Source organism: Strix uralensis, chromosome 14 (assembly GCF_047716275.1).
Source record: "Strix uralensis isolate ZFMK-TIS-50842 chromosome 14, bStrUra1, whole genome shotgun sequence".
Taxonomy (NCBI): Eukaryota; Metazoa; Chordata; class Aves; order Strigiformes; family Strigidae; genus Strix; species Strix uralensis.
The window spans coordinates 3,663,056-3,679,227 of NC_133985.1; the positions used below are offsets into that span (position 1 = coordinate 3,663,056).

General features: G+C 48.2%; 1 protein-coding gene across 2 annotated transcripts; it reads right to left on the bottom strand.

Moving 5' to 3' along the window:
- Nucleotides 1-452: 452 nt before the first annotated feature.
- Nucleotides 453-15,797, bottom strand: HDAC3 (histone deacetylase 3). 2 transcript variants are annotated; one of them, XR_012630858.1, is made up of 16 exons: nucleotides 15,525-15,797; nucleotides 15,161-15,243; nucleotides 10,239-10,381; nucleotides 8,762-8,843; nucleotides 7,936-7,992; nucleotides 7,785-7,840; nucleotides 5,664-5,797; nucleotides 5,305-5,385; nucleotides 5,143-5,216; nucleotides 4,849-4,913; nucleotides 4,422-4,511; nucleotides 4,247-4,305; nucleotides 3,762-3,841; nucleotides 3,218-3,375; nucleotides 2,071-2,926; nucleotides 453-1,029 (listed from the first exon to the last, which is right to left on the bottom strand). XR_012630858.1 is itself a non-coding variant. In XM_074883826.1 (15 exons), the coding sequence occupies exons 1-15, from the start codon at nucleotides 15,577-15,579 to the stop codon at nucleotides 2,857-2,859; spliced, it is 1,287 nt and encodes a 428-aa protein (XP_074739927.1). In that variant the 5' UTR covers nucleotides 15,580-15,797; the 3' UTR covers nucleotides 1,661-2,856. The 2 variants fall into 2 exon arrangements, 1 of the variants encoding a protein (XP_074739927.1); XM_074883826.1 differs by lacking the exon at nucleotides 453-1,029 and having other exon boundaries at nucleotides 1,661-2,926.
- Between the last annotated feature and the right edge of the window lie 375 nt (nucleotides 15,798-16,172).

Consider the following 16,172-nt stretch of genomic DNA (forward strand, 5'->3'; position numbering starts at 1 on the left):
TGTGACAGCTCTGCTGCAGTGCAAAAATACAACTATAAGGAAAATAAAGAAGTCTTTAGAGCCTGACCCTGTTTGCTAGCCCTTTCCATAAAAAAAACCCCATCAAACCGAAAACAAATCCACCTTTAGAAACCCAGGTAAGATGATATTTTGAAGTTCCAGCCCCATTTCAAAACACAGGACAGAGCAGGGCTCTGAAAAGAAAAAGCCAGGACAGTGCTGACAGGAAGAATGAGCTGGGGAGTTTGCAAGATAAGGTCATTCCCATCTGCCCAGGTGAGAGAGAATTACAAGGTAAGGAATCCCCCCTGCCCCCCCGAAGAAAACACTGCCTGCTACCCCAGGGCTGAAAACACTGCCTGGCTTCCCCCCATAAATCAGTTTTGCTACAGGGGGTGAGGACAGCAGCAGAGGGAACAAGCCAGCTCCCTGGCACCAGGTGAGACGGCAAGCCAGAATAAAACAAGTTTATTTCCTATTCAGACACAAGTGTTTCTTTTTCACATGTCTGGCTAGTCAACAGTGCAGCATTTTGTGTCTTCTGATGTGCAAAGAAGATTTTCTCAGCTACAGAAGACTAAAAGCAAACGCAGCTGATGAAATAGGGGTCAACTAGGTGTGTGCAAAGCAGCCTCTTTCTTTCAAGATGGCATCTTGGAAGTTTCAGTTGTTGCTCCTCTAACATTTAGATATTTGGAGAAATGCTGTTGAGCATTTGTGGTTTCACAGACCTTGCAAACTCTTTCACAGCTCAGCTCTCTCTCCCCAGCTAAGAATCCTCATCCATCAAGTCATTCCTCGTACAGGAGCTATGCTATCATCCCTCTCTGTCCCTAGTCTAATTCTACCATAGTTTTTTTTTTCTCTGAGCACCTAACTGTAGCAACAGAGTAACACTGACTTACTGCCTGTTTCACACCGTGGTTACATGAACAGTAATTCACTTCTGGCCAAGCTTTACTTCCTTCCCACAAAGCTGAAGCCTTGGGCTGGTGGTTGTGTAAACATCCTAACGGGAATAGGCAGCGCCTGTGAACACATTAACAGATCTGGTCAAGTTGGTGTCTCCAGCCCTCACTTCCCCAAGTTAAATACCTTTTTATTTTCTACCTCTCTTGTTTTTCTACAGGTTTATTGGCACAGATGAGACGCAAGAGGAACGTCAATCCACGCAGGCTGGCATGAGCTTATTTGGTAAAGGACAAGTGTTGTGGACCTGAGGAGGGGGAGCAAAGAGGGAGATAGCAACAGGTCTAGAGACAAATACAGTCACCAACAAGGGCTTTAGGAAAGTGAGACTGCAAAAAGCAGACTCTTACAGCAATTGCAACTCAAAAACTGTGATATTTAAAACCACTGCATGGAAGGTTTCTTCAGTCAGCTCTGCAGCTTCCTGCAAAGCTTTTACTGGAATTGGAGGCATAAGCTGGAGTGTCCACCAGCCCACTCGTCCTCTTGTGAGGGAATTCAGGGTGCTCTCCTCATTGTGCACTGCGGCTCAAAACTCACCAGCATACACCTGGAGGAGCCGAATGCCCTCCTTCACCAGACAGGTCAGACAGCAGAGGACACTGCCCTGCCCGGGGCAACACACACAGTCTCAAACCTTGGGGAAGCCAGGAGCCAGAAAGGTGTGGGCATTAAACAGGCGAACAACAGGTCAGGTAAGAAAAATACTGCCTCTTCATTTAATGTTTAAGGACATCAGTAAACAAATAGAACAGTACAGACAGTCAGAGGCTAAACCCCTCCCGCCTCCCCAAACAGCACACTCCAAACCACAACAGGTACCAGGTGATGACTCGGGAGAAGGAGCAGCAAAGTCTGGGATTTGAGGGATGGCCAAGAGAAATCTCTGCTGTGCGAGGGCAAGACAACGGGACTTGGCGGAAGCAGCTTCCCTCACCCACAAGCAGAGCGGTATCTCCTGGGTACAGTCAAGAGGGAATGGTTTCCACTCCGAGCAAGCAGCTCTAAATCTCTTGCTAACACACAGAAGGGCCATGTGTGAACTTGGAAAAAACACAGCTGGAAGCTACATTAGAGGTGCAAGACACACTATGTACTGACCTTGGCAGCCAAACCTCTGTTCCACAGTGATTTTAGCCTCTCGGAGAATAAAGAAAACAGGGAAGTTAGGTCCAACTTGGCAAAGTGTTGCAGTACTCATTTGTGAACGTGAAACTGGGGGGGGGGGGGGGGGGGGGGGGGGGATGTGGAAATGAAGACGACTGTGCTCTGCATACATTCTTCTATCCTGCTCCATCAAGCTGCTCCCTGCTCCAGAGACACTCCTGACCCCTATCCCACCACTGGCCTTGTCTCCTTGAATAGTTTTCCTTGAGCTGTGGAGCATCAGATGGTTAGGAGGGACGTGAGGAAGCAACTCTCAGTGCAGGCTTCAGAGGACAGTCGACTGGGTACCTGAGTGCAGGGCCAGGGAGAGCAGGATGTATCAGCTGTTGCTGCTGAAGAGAGGCAGAGATCGTAGGCACAATCGCTCCAGCTCCCACCTTGCTGGCAGAAGCCCGCATGGAAGTTACGGGAGGTGACTGAACCAGCACGGGTCAGGCTCTGAAGGCAGTCGCACGGCTGCCAGCCAGTACACAGCACAGATTTGAGCACTACTTGAATTTCCCAGAGCGGTGACAGCTGGAACCATGACACATGGTGGAAAGTAAGGAACACATTTCACTGCTCTCTGCCTCTCCAGGTAACAGAAGACTGCAGCGGTGTTGTTTCTGCCGACACCACATGCAATCAAATACGAAGGGAGGGCTAACTGGCTCCTACGTGGCCCAGTTATCTGCTCCAAGCACCCATGTCCAATGCGGGACCCCCCACAGTCCAGAGCCCTCAGATCTCAACGTCACTCTCTTTGTCATTATCGTGGTCACCGTCATAAAACTCGTTGGCAGCTTCAGGCCTGGGGGAAAGACAAATCACCATCAGGAAGGAGAGCCCTGGCACCCTTGGGGCCAGAGAAGAATGCCCAGGTCACACTGCCGAAGGTCAGAAGATGCCCTGCACCCAACCATCCCATGAAATGTTATGTGAGGAGACCACACGTTTCTACAGAGGGGTTCCCTGGATAAAACCAGAGACTCAGAAGTGACTTAGTATCTGTTCTGGGAAACAGACGGTCTCCAATATATGATCTGCCCATCCTAGAAGGGACAGAAAGGGAAGCCTATTTCTCCAGAACAAGATCTGGTACCTGCTGTAGTTTTCCTCAGAGCCTCTTTCCTCTGGATCAGGCTCATCTGTGCGATCGTAGCTGAGCAAGTCGGAAGGGACATCATGGATCTGCACACTGGGAGCATGGTTCAGCATTTTCAGATTCTCAAATATCGTCTGCCTGATCTGATCCAAGTACTACACAGAGAAAACAGAGAGGGATTACCACAGTGAGATCTGGCAGGCTGCACAGAGCCACAATTGTTAGCACTGCTACTTGCCTGCATCATCTATGTGGTGGCCATGAGAAAAAAAATTGTGCAAAAAGCTATTTATCAGAGCAGAGGAGGTGGGAGAGTTAACTCAATCACTGATACTCAAGCACATAGAAAACAGTAAGACAACGCAGCAAGGTTCTCAAATGCTCTGAGACTTTCTGACATCCCAGAAAAAGGGTTCTGCTTTTTCTCTGTCAGTTTTCTGCCCCACAAGAATTCCTTGCCTGGGCTTTACCTGGACTGAGCTCCAACCACAGGGTTTTGGAAGTACATAGCTGATACTGCAATAAGGCTGCAAGCACTAACCTGCCTGGAGTTCTGATTTTCAATCCTTGTACTGACATCAGGATGAAGGGTGAAGTCTGGAGCGAAGTATTCAAAGTACTCTGTGATGGAACAAGCAAGAGTTACAACACAGAGGAAAGGGAGGCAGCCTGCACTGCTCTGCAGAGCTCGCTCTCCCACCATGCCAGGAGTGATCAGACCCTAAAAAGCAGCGATGTACAGCTCTGCAACGGCATGAAACTGTTAACAGAGCAAGCAAAAGTAACAGCTCACTGAACAGGAAACGATCCAAATTAGATGATACATGACACAGTAAGGGTGTGTCTGCCCAGCAAAGTCTACAGGTGAGTGGTAGGAGATGACTAAGGTCATCTAAGATCAGAAAGCGCTGTCACTTTGGCCCTGGTCTTATCTCTGTCAAATGCAGAATAGAAGCGTTAATTCTTCAGTTGATATAACAAACACTTTAGCTCAGCTAATGAGGAAAAAACAGAACTCCAACTTACCACTGTATGGGAGCTCTTCGCTAATTGCTTCATCTACAAGCAATGATGTTTCATAAGTCCTGAAAACATGGAATAAGATGAGCTCAGTCCAGAGAAAGCTACACGGTACATGCACGGACAAAGCCCACAGCAATTGTTTAACCAGTGACCTTCAACAAGCAGAGAAGAGACTCACCAGCATCGTGCCACATTGCGGACTGTGTAACCACCTCCTCCCAGTACCAACAAGGGGATGTTGAAGCTCTTTACATACTCCACGCACTCCCTAGAAACCCCAAACAAAAAAATGACAGAGCTGTTAACTGCAGCACACTCATGGGTCAGAAATGCCACTGTGCACTCCACCACCACCACAGCCGGTGTGATGCACGAGCCTCAACCACGTGCTACTCTGCGAACCACCAGTCTGCAGCACCTTGTACAAAGCCTCATTCTGAGATCCTCTTCTGTCACACAAGAGTTAAAAAAACCCCAAAACTGCAGGTGTGGCTGGAAGGCTGAAGTCAAAGCTTAAGCCTTGCAGCAGAGGACTCATTAGAGGCCTGCAGACTAAAGGACAGTCTTTCAACTAAACTGCTCTGCCCCAGCCGCGCTGTACTTACCCATGTCCTCTTATACTGAGGTTAAAACAACCCAAACGGTCGCAACCCAGAGAATCAGCACCGCACTGGGAAAAAAGAACAATCAGATTTTTGCTAGAGGCATTGCTTTGCAGGCATACGTCACCATCCCCACCCCTTGGCCACCCTCACGCACCAGAGGTTACAGTCAGCAGCTCAGCTGGGACACACCAACCCTGATTCCCCGGGAAGAGAAGGCAACACATCGATAGTAGCCCCCTCCAACCTACAGCCTCTGAAAGGGATGGACATGTGCACAGAGCCTTGCTTCCTTACCTGCAGTACTATGCAGGTGGGCTGATAGTAATCTACCACCTGGTTAATGACTGGCTGGAAGAGGTGTTTATAACCTTTGGAGAGAAAAGTAGATTTGTCATGGCTCTGGAGCAGAAGGAGCAGCAAACGCCTGGGCAAGGGGAAAGGGCAGGAAACACCTACTTTGGTCATCAATGCCATCTCGTAGAGGCACGTTGAGACAGTAGTAACGACCGCTCTCTGCACCAACTTCATACATGTCACCTGGCCAGGGAAAGGCAGGAGAGACACAACAGCTTTAAGACTTCAGAGGTGTAGAAAGGCCAGATCTGGTCTGGGTTGGTATCTCTTAACCTAGCTAGGATCCCTCTTTCTTACAAATAACTATACTTCTGTTCCTCTCTAATTGCTTTTCCATGCCCTTTCTTCCGTCATTTCTCCCCACAGCTCCAATTTTGTGATTTTACACTTTCACACTCCAGTGGAGCTTTCAAGGGATTCTGAAGCAAGGCCAGGTTCACATTGTAAGGGAGAATACATACCTGTACCAGGAAAGAAATAGTTCCCATATTTATGAAATGACACTGTCATGACACGGTCCGTCAAGTAGAAAGCCTCCTGCACACCATCTCCATGATGGATGTCGATATCAATATAGAGAACACGGGGATGATACCTATTGAATACAGGAGGAAAACATCATTACTCTCGGCATCATTCCCAACCTCACTATTCCCCACATGCCTCAGTATCACCTGGCACTCTGAAAACCACCACCACCAATCTTTCCCACAAGCCCACTTGCCAAAAGAACTCATCTGTTCCACCTGAGGCGTATCAAATGGTTTAGATATGAAACATTTGTATACAGTCAAACATGCCTCACCACTAAAACATTTTTTTCTGATGTGCTTGGGAATAGGCATTAGAATAAATGGTTTTCAGATGGGGCCAGAAACATCTTGGAAAGCACACGATGAAGAGAACCTATTGTAATCACCTGGGTGTTAGAAAGTTGCAGATTTTTGTTTCCTCTACAAACAACATGCCATTAGTTAATCTTTAAGAGCTCCAACGATTTTTAATCATATCAGGAAATGAAAGGTAAGCTAGCCAAGGGGGAGGTAGGAACACTTACTTCCTGCATGTGCCAGAGTACTGGCAGCACTGTGTCCCAAGAACAGCAGGCTGGACTGCATTTACTGGAGAAGCAGCCTGCTGGGTCACAGAGGGTGAAGAAAGAGAGATCATCACAAGTAAATGCACTGGGGTAATGGCCAAAGCTGATGTGCTGTCAAGCACTGGAGACATGGCCCTAAGTCATCCCTGCCTGTCAGCTCCAGAGCTGTCTGCTCAGCTGAAGAGAACTTCTCCAACTTTTCACAGGGCAATACTGAATCTGGTCAATCCCCAAAGAACAGGGGATCTGGCATCCATGACAAAACTCTAAGGGACTGGGGAGGGACCTGAAAAAACAAGACAACATCGAAACAGAGAGGCAGAGCCTGTGGTTAGTGCCTTGGAACCATGCCTTTAAGCATGTTTGCAGTGATCTGACCAAACTGGTTGATGGTGACCCATGCCGATTAGCAGACCAGTACCTTGCCTCAGTCTCCCAAGACAGACATACACTACCTAAAACAGCCCAGATTATTCATCCCATATACAAATGACAGCAAGGAGAAAAAGGGGATGCATACACACAGCCCTTGCACACTGGTAAAGGGAGAAAAGGACCTTCTAAGAGCAGAGGAACCACAGTACTCCCATGGTGGGAAGCAAACTCAAGTACGCAGCCACCTGCTGCAGAAATGGTTCCTGAAAACAGGCAACAAAAGAACAGGGACATATTACACTCTCCCATGAGGGGTAACTGGGCTGTAATTTGAAGCCTCTGGCATAGGGGACTCATGTGAGACTAGAAAGTGTGTGTGAAGACCTGAGGTTCCAAACACAGAACAGGGAAGACTGGCAGAGAGAAAGGAGGTACAAGTACACCCCATAAATCTGACTTTGAGAGCGAGTAAGCTTGCCACCAGTCATGTAACTACGGACTGGTCAACCCCAAATCTGTTTTAATTGCATAACATCTTATCTCAGATTCAGTGACAAGGAGGGCACTTGAGAGTACAAAAATCTAAGAAACAGAAAGTACTTCTGTAACTCCTCCTCCCATTCTGAATTTATTTTTCATTTTCTAAAAAGAAAAAAAAAATCCCTCTTTCCTACTCAAAGCAAGTCTCCTTTGATCATCCACGCATTGCTTAAGTCCTGTCCTTAAGCCACTCAAGCAAATCAAGAAAGATTTGAGTCATTTAACTGTCTCCAGTGAGCCGTAATTTGCATTTACCTACAAAAGGTTCACTGTGGCAAAAACACTGAGACTCAGGAGACCCTGAAATGAGTATTTCACAGATGGATGAGAAATGGAATTGAAGAACGCTTCTGTATCCCTTAAGCTGCATGCAACAAAACTGGTCAGGTATCCCAATTCTCAAACCCTGCTTCTTGTGCCTAAAGAGGATGCCTGGACAAAAGTCACGTTGTTGGACTTCCTGGACTCTAGAAAGGCAAACGAGGTGGGGAAACAGAGTGAACAGTGAAGCAGCAGAGGGAAACCACAGGCCAGCCAGGACAGCCCTGCACTGGCCCCATGTCCTTACTTGAGCAGCTCCAGGATGCCAATAACTATGTCATTAACGTAACAAAACCCAGAAGCCTGCAAGACAGAGAAAACCAAAGAGCATTAGAACTGGATCAACACAGAGCCTGGGCCTCAAAAAGACAGACGAATATGCAGATTTGCCTTATTACCTCAAACTTTTTGGCATGATGCAGGCCCCCTGCCCAGTTTATTGCAATATCACAGATCTAAGAAAGGAAAGATAAAGTTTAAGGTGACAATGTGGTAACAACCTTTCACCCACTGCCTCAGTGCACCCACCTCAACCTGCCCAGCCCTGCGGCCCATAAACACCCAGTTCTGGCCTCTCTTTCTCCTACAGGCCTTTCTAAAGCTCAGCCCAGCCAACAGTTTTGGCTACATCATGTCTATACTGGATTAGTCCTGTGCTCTATATTCCTCATTAGACCAGAAAAGATCATCTCCCACCACCACTGCTTCTCTGCCAGCCAGCAGCAGGCAGAGCACCTGGCACATACAGTTTGTTTCTGCACTTGTCCTTTACACTCATTAGACCTTTCTCAGGTCTCTAAGAGACTCAAATCTCTGTGGGTTTTTTTAATACCCTCTCAAGGGACCCTCTTCTTCAGACCTTCTGCGTGGTCTCATTTAGTGCATTTCCATAGCAGAGACCTAGCAGCACCTTCAAAGTCTCCCAGCAGTCAGTTTTACTGAAGACCCCAGGTTTGTTCTACAGCTCAGAGTACTTTGTGACTTCATCACATGCAGCATTAGTGTTCTTGGACTCCCTCTGGATTAAACATCTACTAAATGGTCGCCTCTGACAGTACAGGAATGGTCCCAAGCCCAACAATCCTACAGCGCTAGGTATTTCCACTGCAACACAGCAGCACTTGCTATGTTGTTTTACAAAACAAATCCATGAGGTTCTCCTTAAACTGAAAACCAGCTGGCTTACACCCGCGTTTCAAAAGATAAGCCCATCAGCTCAGTTACCTTGTTGTTCAGCTGTGTTGCTCCCTGCAGGGAGGCCCCAGTATAGCGAGAGCAAAATTCAAAGAGGCCTGGAAAGACTGGGCTGAAAAAGAAACCATGATTCAAACACAGAACACCTCCTCACTTCTCCCGATTTCTCCAGAGCGAAGCCAGGAATAAAACCGTCCAGAGACGTTACCTGAGCAAGATCACAACTCATTCTCTGTGGAAAGAGTTAATTTGGGATCACTCTGACCCTGCTTATAACACACTGAGTACCAGCAGGTGAGCAATCCGGCTGCAAACACAATGGGAAACTCAGGGAATTTGATAATGATTACCAAAGCTTCCAAGCTAGTCCTGAAAAGGCTCCCCTGCTCGTAACGCAAGCCAGTGTCAGTCCTGCTGACACGTGGCCAGAGCCAGGACATCGGGAGAGGGGAAGATGGTTCTGCCCTGCGCTATATCTCCCTCCCCTGTTACCTGGAAGATCCTGCCCCTCCTCTGCTTCCGAGCACACAGCCCAGCGTGCGGCATGCTGCAACCAGAGATGAACGCTGCTCTAAGACAGCACCAAGGTCTGATCCATCCCACGATGCAGAGCCAGCCCAGGCACCAGGAGAGTACAGAAACACAGGACATGGAGCCGCTGTGTCACCAGCTTGCTGGCATCATGTCATGCATTTCATTCACGGACAACCAATGGCTTAAAGACTGTGGGGTTTTATTTTCCCTTTCATTTCTGCTAAGAAGATGGTTTCTGATCATCAGAGTAGCAAGGTTACAGAACAGTATTCTGATTCTCAGCCTAAATACTAAAAACCAGGCTACACTAATACCTTCTTGGGATAATACTGTTCTCTAGCTAACATAACTCCTCCCATGTTAGTACTTACAGCTTTCCCCCTCCACAGAATATAAGAACAATCTTACTCTCCGGCAGCCCTTACAGTCCTCAAACAGACATGGCATATTGCCATTTCCTCAGTCACCCACAGAGCTCTTCCACACATTTTTTTCAAGTTTCATCTCATGAACATTAGATTGGAATTGAACATTCTCAACAAGATCTCATGTAGTTTTGTACAGAAGCATGAGTATCTCCTTAGTTCTACCTGAAAATCAGGCTCTCAAAGCTGTCTTGAATTCAACATGCACATATTAAAGTAGCTAAAATGACAGGCAATTATTTAAAAAAACAGTTACCATGTTCAAGAAGAACTGGAGGCTCTGCAAGAACAAGCAGAGATACAGTCTCTAACCCAACAGGCTTACAGCCTAAATATAGATCTAAAAAGGAGGACTGCAAGATCTAAGGAGAAGGGAAAGGAATCAAGAAGGTTCCAGTAATCTGATATACACAGGAGGGACACGCACCTCATTCTGGTTAAAACCAAATAAAGAATGGGACATTCTGAAAGAGCTCTCTGGATATGACATGAGCAATGCAGGAGCACCCTTTCTGACGGTGGGTTTGGAGAAGGCACAGAGCACTCACCAGTCATCACCCACGTTGAAGGCGTTGAGGCTCTTGGTGAATCCCTGCATGTTGTTGGGACTCACTCTCTGCAGGAAGTCTATGTAGTCCTCGGAGTGGAATCGGCACATGTCATGCTGGGATGCCTGGTACGGTTTGAAAACCTGCAAGAGAGAAAGGCAAGATTTATTTCCCATCCAAACACGCATCTGCTTTGGCTGTAAGAAATCTCAAGCTAATTGACAAACAACCTGCACGAGGTACATCAAAAAGTGTTCCAATATATTGGCCTCCTGACATTCGTGTTCATTTAAATTCAACAACTTGCTCCACGAAGCCTGCTTTCCTACCGATTTTTCTCTTTCAGCCATAAACCTGTCTCCTGCCTCTCATTATAACTGCAGCTCTTGCCACATACTCTCTAATGCCTTCCTTCCCCCCACTGCACACACACCCCTCCTTGGGCAAGCCAGCAGAATAAAAGTTGAGTTCAAACTACAGCTTTTTCTTCACTGGGGGGCACTATTCCCTTATCAGTCACCAGCTTTCAGACAATTTTAAGACCTTGATATAGGGGTGGTTTCAGTTCCTCTCTCAGATTTGCCTGTAATGGGCTGATAGGTTGAAAAGTTATTTGGAGAAAGCTCACAGGCAGATGTAAAAGTTGCATAAACATCGTTTCCTTTGGAAAGAGAGTGAAAAATAGTCAGGGAACTGGACGGATTCAAATTAAAGATCTTGTGACAATACAGGCTTGCCAGTTTAGCACTTAACACACATACCTAAATACACAGGAAGTTAAAAATTAATACCACACACCTGACAAGAGGAGATTAGTTGCACTGAAATCAATAAGAGATCTTTTTTGTGTTTCCCAATTTCTCTTAATTAAAGCATGCACTTTTTCTATAAAGTAGAACATGAAAAAAATAGTAAGATGCACAAGCTTGTCTCCAAAGGGAAAATTTATCAGGGCAACTGCACCAACGTGCCTGTTTCCTGGGCTAAGCAGGAAACATGTTAATTTTCAGAGACACAATACACCCTAACAAACCCACCATCTCCTTTCCTGAATTGATCTGCATATGGTACGGTGTTTTTCACATGGATGCGTGGGGTTCGGTGCTTCTCAGAGGCTGCTGCCTCTGACAACTCAAACAAGGAGGATGAGGCGAGTCACAAGCATGAACCATTAGTGCAGCTGCTAAGGGTGAAGGCAAGACTTATTCCCCATGAGGGCTCTGCACAGGTACCTCCCAGGAATTCAGATGGCTGATTAAATCAAACAAGACCAAAACTAATGCTAAAAAGTTGTCACGGAGAATAAATAGCTCTCAGCAGATATCCAGAAGCTCTATTGGACAATAAAAAGTAGGGATGTGTGATTCAAAACAGAAAGGGGGAGAAAAAAAAAAAAAGACAAAAAGTTTTAAGACAGACTCAGCTGCTGGCAGAAGAAACCTGCCTCCTTCACCCTTTGCCCTGCTCCCAGCAATCCCACCCACCTTCCCAAGCAAGCTCTGGCACTCAGCCCCCTCTGCCCGCTGCCTCGTTTTGCTAAGTCCACAGAAAACTCTCCTGGCTTTGCTGGGTTGTTGGGTCGCAGCGGTTCACGCAGGGATCCAACAGCTTCCAGACGCAGCACAACAAAGGCAGGGGGAGATGCAGCGGAGGAGCAGGGAAGGGGAGCAGCAGGACAACTCTCCTTCTTTTGGCAACGCCGAGCCTCGGCTGACCACGTTCTTGCACACCACAGCCACAGGTGAGCTGGGAAAGGTGCGAAGAGGCGAACCCAGCTTGACAGGATAGCGGCCTTTTATTTGGAGGAGGCAGAGAGGGTGGATAATGATGTTACCACAACACAAAGTTAACAGGACCTTTTATAGTCACAACTGACCATAATTCCCGCTTTTATTTGCTCGTAACTTTGCCAGTCACTGACTATTCAGGATGAAGTTTCCGCTAAGGTTTTCAGCTTCATGAAGGCATCTTGTGGAAAATATAAACCCCCCAAAAAGGGTTCCAAGACTAAAAATGTGGCGAAGCGTACAGCTCTGCCTACTGCCCGATTCAGACACGGATTTGACATTTAGAAGAGTTATGTCAGAATATGCTTTTTGCTGTTTCCGCAAGAAAAACCCCAATTCTAGGGAAGTTATTCATAGAAGTTCATATATTTACGGTAAAAATCTGAAAGATAAACTCTGCAAAGAGTCTGCGTGCCCTGAACGCACTACAGCTGCATCCCCCTGCGAGCGCAACAGCAGGTCACTGCGGCTGGATCCGATTTTGCTAGGGAATTACATTAATTACACAGGAAAGCTTTTCCTAATGTTTAAACATACCAAACTAATTTTATATATTACATCAAGGAACTGTTTAAACATACCAAATTAATTTTATATGTTACATCAAGGAACTGTTCCACTGGTCTATTTCAGCACCTTCCTTTAAAAATTGATATTGTGCTTTAGTTTTGGGACAGCTTATTTTCTATTTCCTTTTGCTCAATCTGCAAGTCTCTTACCACAGAAGCAGATATGCTGACAGCGGAAGAGCTTGAACTTGAGCCCATGCCAAGTGCCAGGCACCTGTACAGTGCTAGAGATAATGACAAAGTTGTGCAGCACAGACGGGCAGGTACAAAGCAGCAAAGATGTAGCTTTTCCCTCTGCCCCACTTGTATTGGTTTGGCTGTTCAGACTTTGCCCTAAAAATAAAAAGCAGGAAAACTGAATTTTGCACCTTGTCCTGCCCATACAGCAAAAAAACCACTGTAAACATGCCAGGATTAAAACCACTGGTTTAACCCTGCTCTCTTGTGCGCACAGTGATACAACTTTAACATTGCCTGACTTTCAAGTGCTTGAGAAACAACCTTTAAGAACAGGCTTTTTTTGGTATCACAACAACTAAATATTTAGTCAGGTCTTTGAGGGCGCAGTGGGAGTTGTTTATAGTTTTGCTTAATGCCTAATGGTGGGGATGAGGGAACCTGGGAAGCTGATCACAGTCTGGAGAAGTGCCTGGTCTAGCTGGAGAGGGGCTGCAATTTACACATTTCTGTCCAACAGCTCTGCATGATCACCATGTTTTCACAGCAGCTCATGATTTATCCTTGAAGCATGCTGCAGATGTGAAAACACATCACTAACACAAGTTGATCACACTTTCTTCTCCACAGCCTCAAAACAAACCCAGCTATTACCAGTTCCTGGCATCCTTGCAATCATCTACAACTGCAAGCAACAACCCACAGTCGATTTCTACAATCGTTTTGAGAGCACACACCTCAGTGCAACCTCCGGGGTCATCCAGTTCAGGCTCATGAGTAACAGGGGAAGCAGCTGGTTTGCAGAGCATCACGAGGAGCAGAGCCCGATGGCAGAAGGGCAAGGAACAGATGTGGGATGCACAAGCACAAAGAAGGGGGACAAAGAAAAGTCCTAACATCCCTCATAGATCAGAGCAACGTCAGTTTTGTGCCTTTTTCCACCTCCCCTCCCTGTTTGCTAGCTATGCACGATGATGACTGACCTCTTAATGAGGTAATTCCCATGAAAAACCACTGCAAATGCATGTGTGTATGCCCATATATGTACATAAATACATACATGTACATAAAACCAGAAGTGCCTGGAGCTGTAGCTTACAACATTTAGAGTAGCATTCTGGGTACAGGCCCTTCCCCAGGGCACATCGAACAGATCACAGGCTGTGGAGACAATAGGCAGCAGCTACACCCAGCCTCTGGATCAGATAGCACGACCTGGAACCACGCCAGTCAGCCCAGGAATTAAATAGCTCAGTGGTCCAAAACAGCTCAGAAGCAATCCTGCCACACCAAAAGCAAGAATAAGCCAACAGGAGACAAAACAAGTTGCCCCAAAATGATCAGCAGCTGCAGGTGGCACATCAAAATGGGCAAAAGGCATCTTAAAAGGGGCAGAATGGTAAGAAGACTTTTACCATTTCCATCTTGATCTTGTATCATAAGTCATTAAGTTACATGCCCTGTACTCCTGAGAGCTTTTCATTTGCTCTGTGCCGCAAGAATGGGCAGAAAAGTGAACAAGGATTCTAGGGAAAGGAACACAGTTCAATCCCGCTTGTACCAAGTGAAATAAAATACTTCAAAAGAGGGGTACCACACACTCATAGTAATATTCCGTTATCTCCAAACTGGATTGTTTCTTGAAAGATGAAGATTTAAGTTTTCTTTTTGATTATCGCTACATGCTGGTCATGTTTTATCAGGTTTACACAGGCTAGATTTCCAGAAGAGAAAATCTTTCTAATAGTAAGAACCACAGAGCACTGGACTGGGTTGTTTGAGCTGGTTGGGCAACAAAGGCTTTGAAGAGCAGGTTGGACAATCACTGATCAGGTATGAGATAGGATTAGTGAACCCATTAAGGCATCGAGGTGAATTAGCAAGCCTCTTGAGGGTTTTTTTCCCCCGTGTTAGTATTCTACGATCACACGGTCCATAGTGGTCACTGGGTCCTTCCTAAAAGTGGCTACAGACACAGACATTTCATGCACAGTCCCCAGCAGCACTGCTGCAGCTCCAGGCACGGCACTGTCTGCACAACAACAATGGTGCCTTTCCAGCCAGCTCTAGGTGGTATGGTGGGGGCTCAGGCCGATAAGAATGCCTGAGATTGCTTAAAGGCTTGTCTGCAACAACTCTGTTACCTGCTGTGCCAAAAATGGAGCTGAAGGAGAGGCAGCAACACAAGAAAGCTCTGAAGAACCTACTAACACGGGCCAAGCCTTAACATGGAGGCCACGACTATAGCCAGCAGGCCAGTGCACAGGTCTCTGGCACCTTTCACACATGCCAAAGCCTAAAACGCCCAAGCTGGCTGATGCAGCCCCCTTTTCCCCCGCTGCCTGGGTAGGGGGGGCCCCTGCTAGGCCCCAGGAGAAGCGCCGCTTACGATCATCTTCTTGTAGAGCCCGTAGTGCAGGACCAGGCTGTGGGTCAGCGCCAGGCGATGCGGCTTCATGGGGTGCCCCGCTCCTGGAAGGGACACAGCACCGAGTCACCGCGGGGGGAATACCAACCGCCCCCGCACCCCCGGGGCCGGGCCCAGCGCGGGGCCGTGATGACACCCGCCCAGCCACCCCCCACCGCGCCCGCTCGGCCCCGGGGCCGGGTGAGGGGACCGTCCCTAGGCCACCCCGGCAAGCCAGGGCCGCGCTGGGCCATACCCCCGCCCCGAGCCGGGACCGGGCCCAGCGCGGCCCCTCCACCACCGCCCCGGCTCTCCCCTGGCCCCGCCACCCGGCCCCAGCCCACACCATAGTGGAAGTTGCCCACGTCCGGATCGTAGAAATAGGCCACGGTCTTCGCCATGGCGGAGAGGCCGGGACCCGCCGCCGCGCGCTCCCGCTCACGTCATCACACCGCGACCGCGCCGTGAGCCGCCGCCTGCCGGAGCGCCGCCGCCTGCGAGCGACGGGGGCGGGGCGGGGGCGGGCCGGGGGCGGGGCGATCACCGCTGCGGCGCCCCCGCGGTCCTAGCGCCCACCCCAGTCACCCCCAGCTGCTCCCAGTTACTCCCTGCTGATCCCAGTCGCCCACTGGATTCGATCTGTAGCCCTACAGCTGCCCCCAGTCACCCCCAGATGCCCTCAGTTACTCCCGGCTGATCCCAGTCGCCCACTGGACTTGATCTGTAGCCCTACACCTGCCCCCAGGCACACCCAGCTGCTCACCAGTTACCCCCACTTGCCTCCCAATCACCCCCAGCTACCCACAGTCACCCCCAGCTGATCCCAGTTATTCCCAGCTGCTCCCAGTTGCCCACTGAATTCTCTCCAATAACCTTACATCTACACCCCAGGCACGCCCAGCTGTCCCTCACCTACCCGCAGCTGCCTAGTTACTCCCAGCTGCTCACTGGATCCTCTCCTGTAACTCTACAGATGCTCCCTAGTCACCCCCAG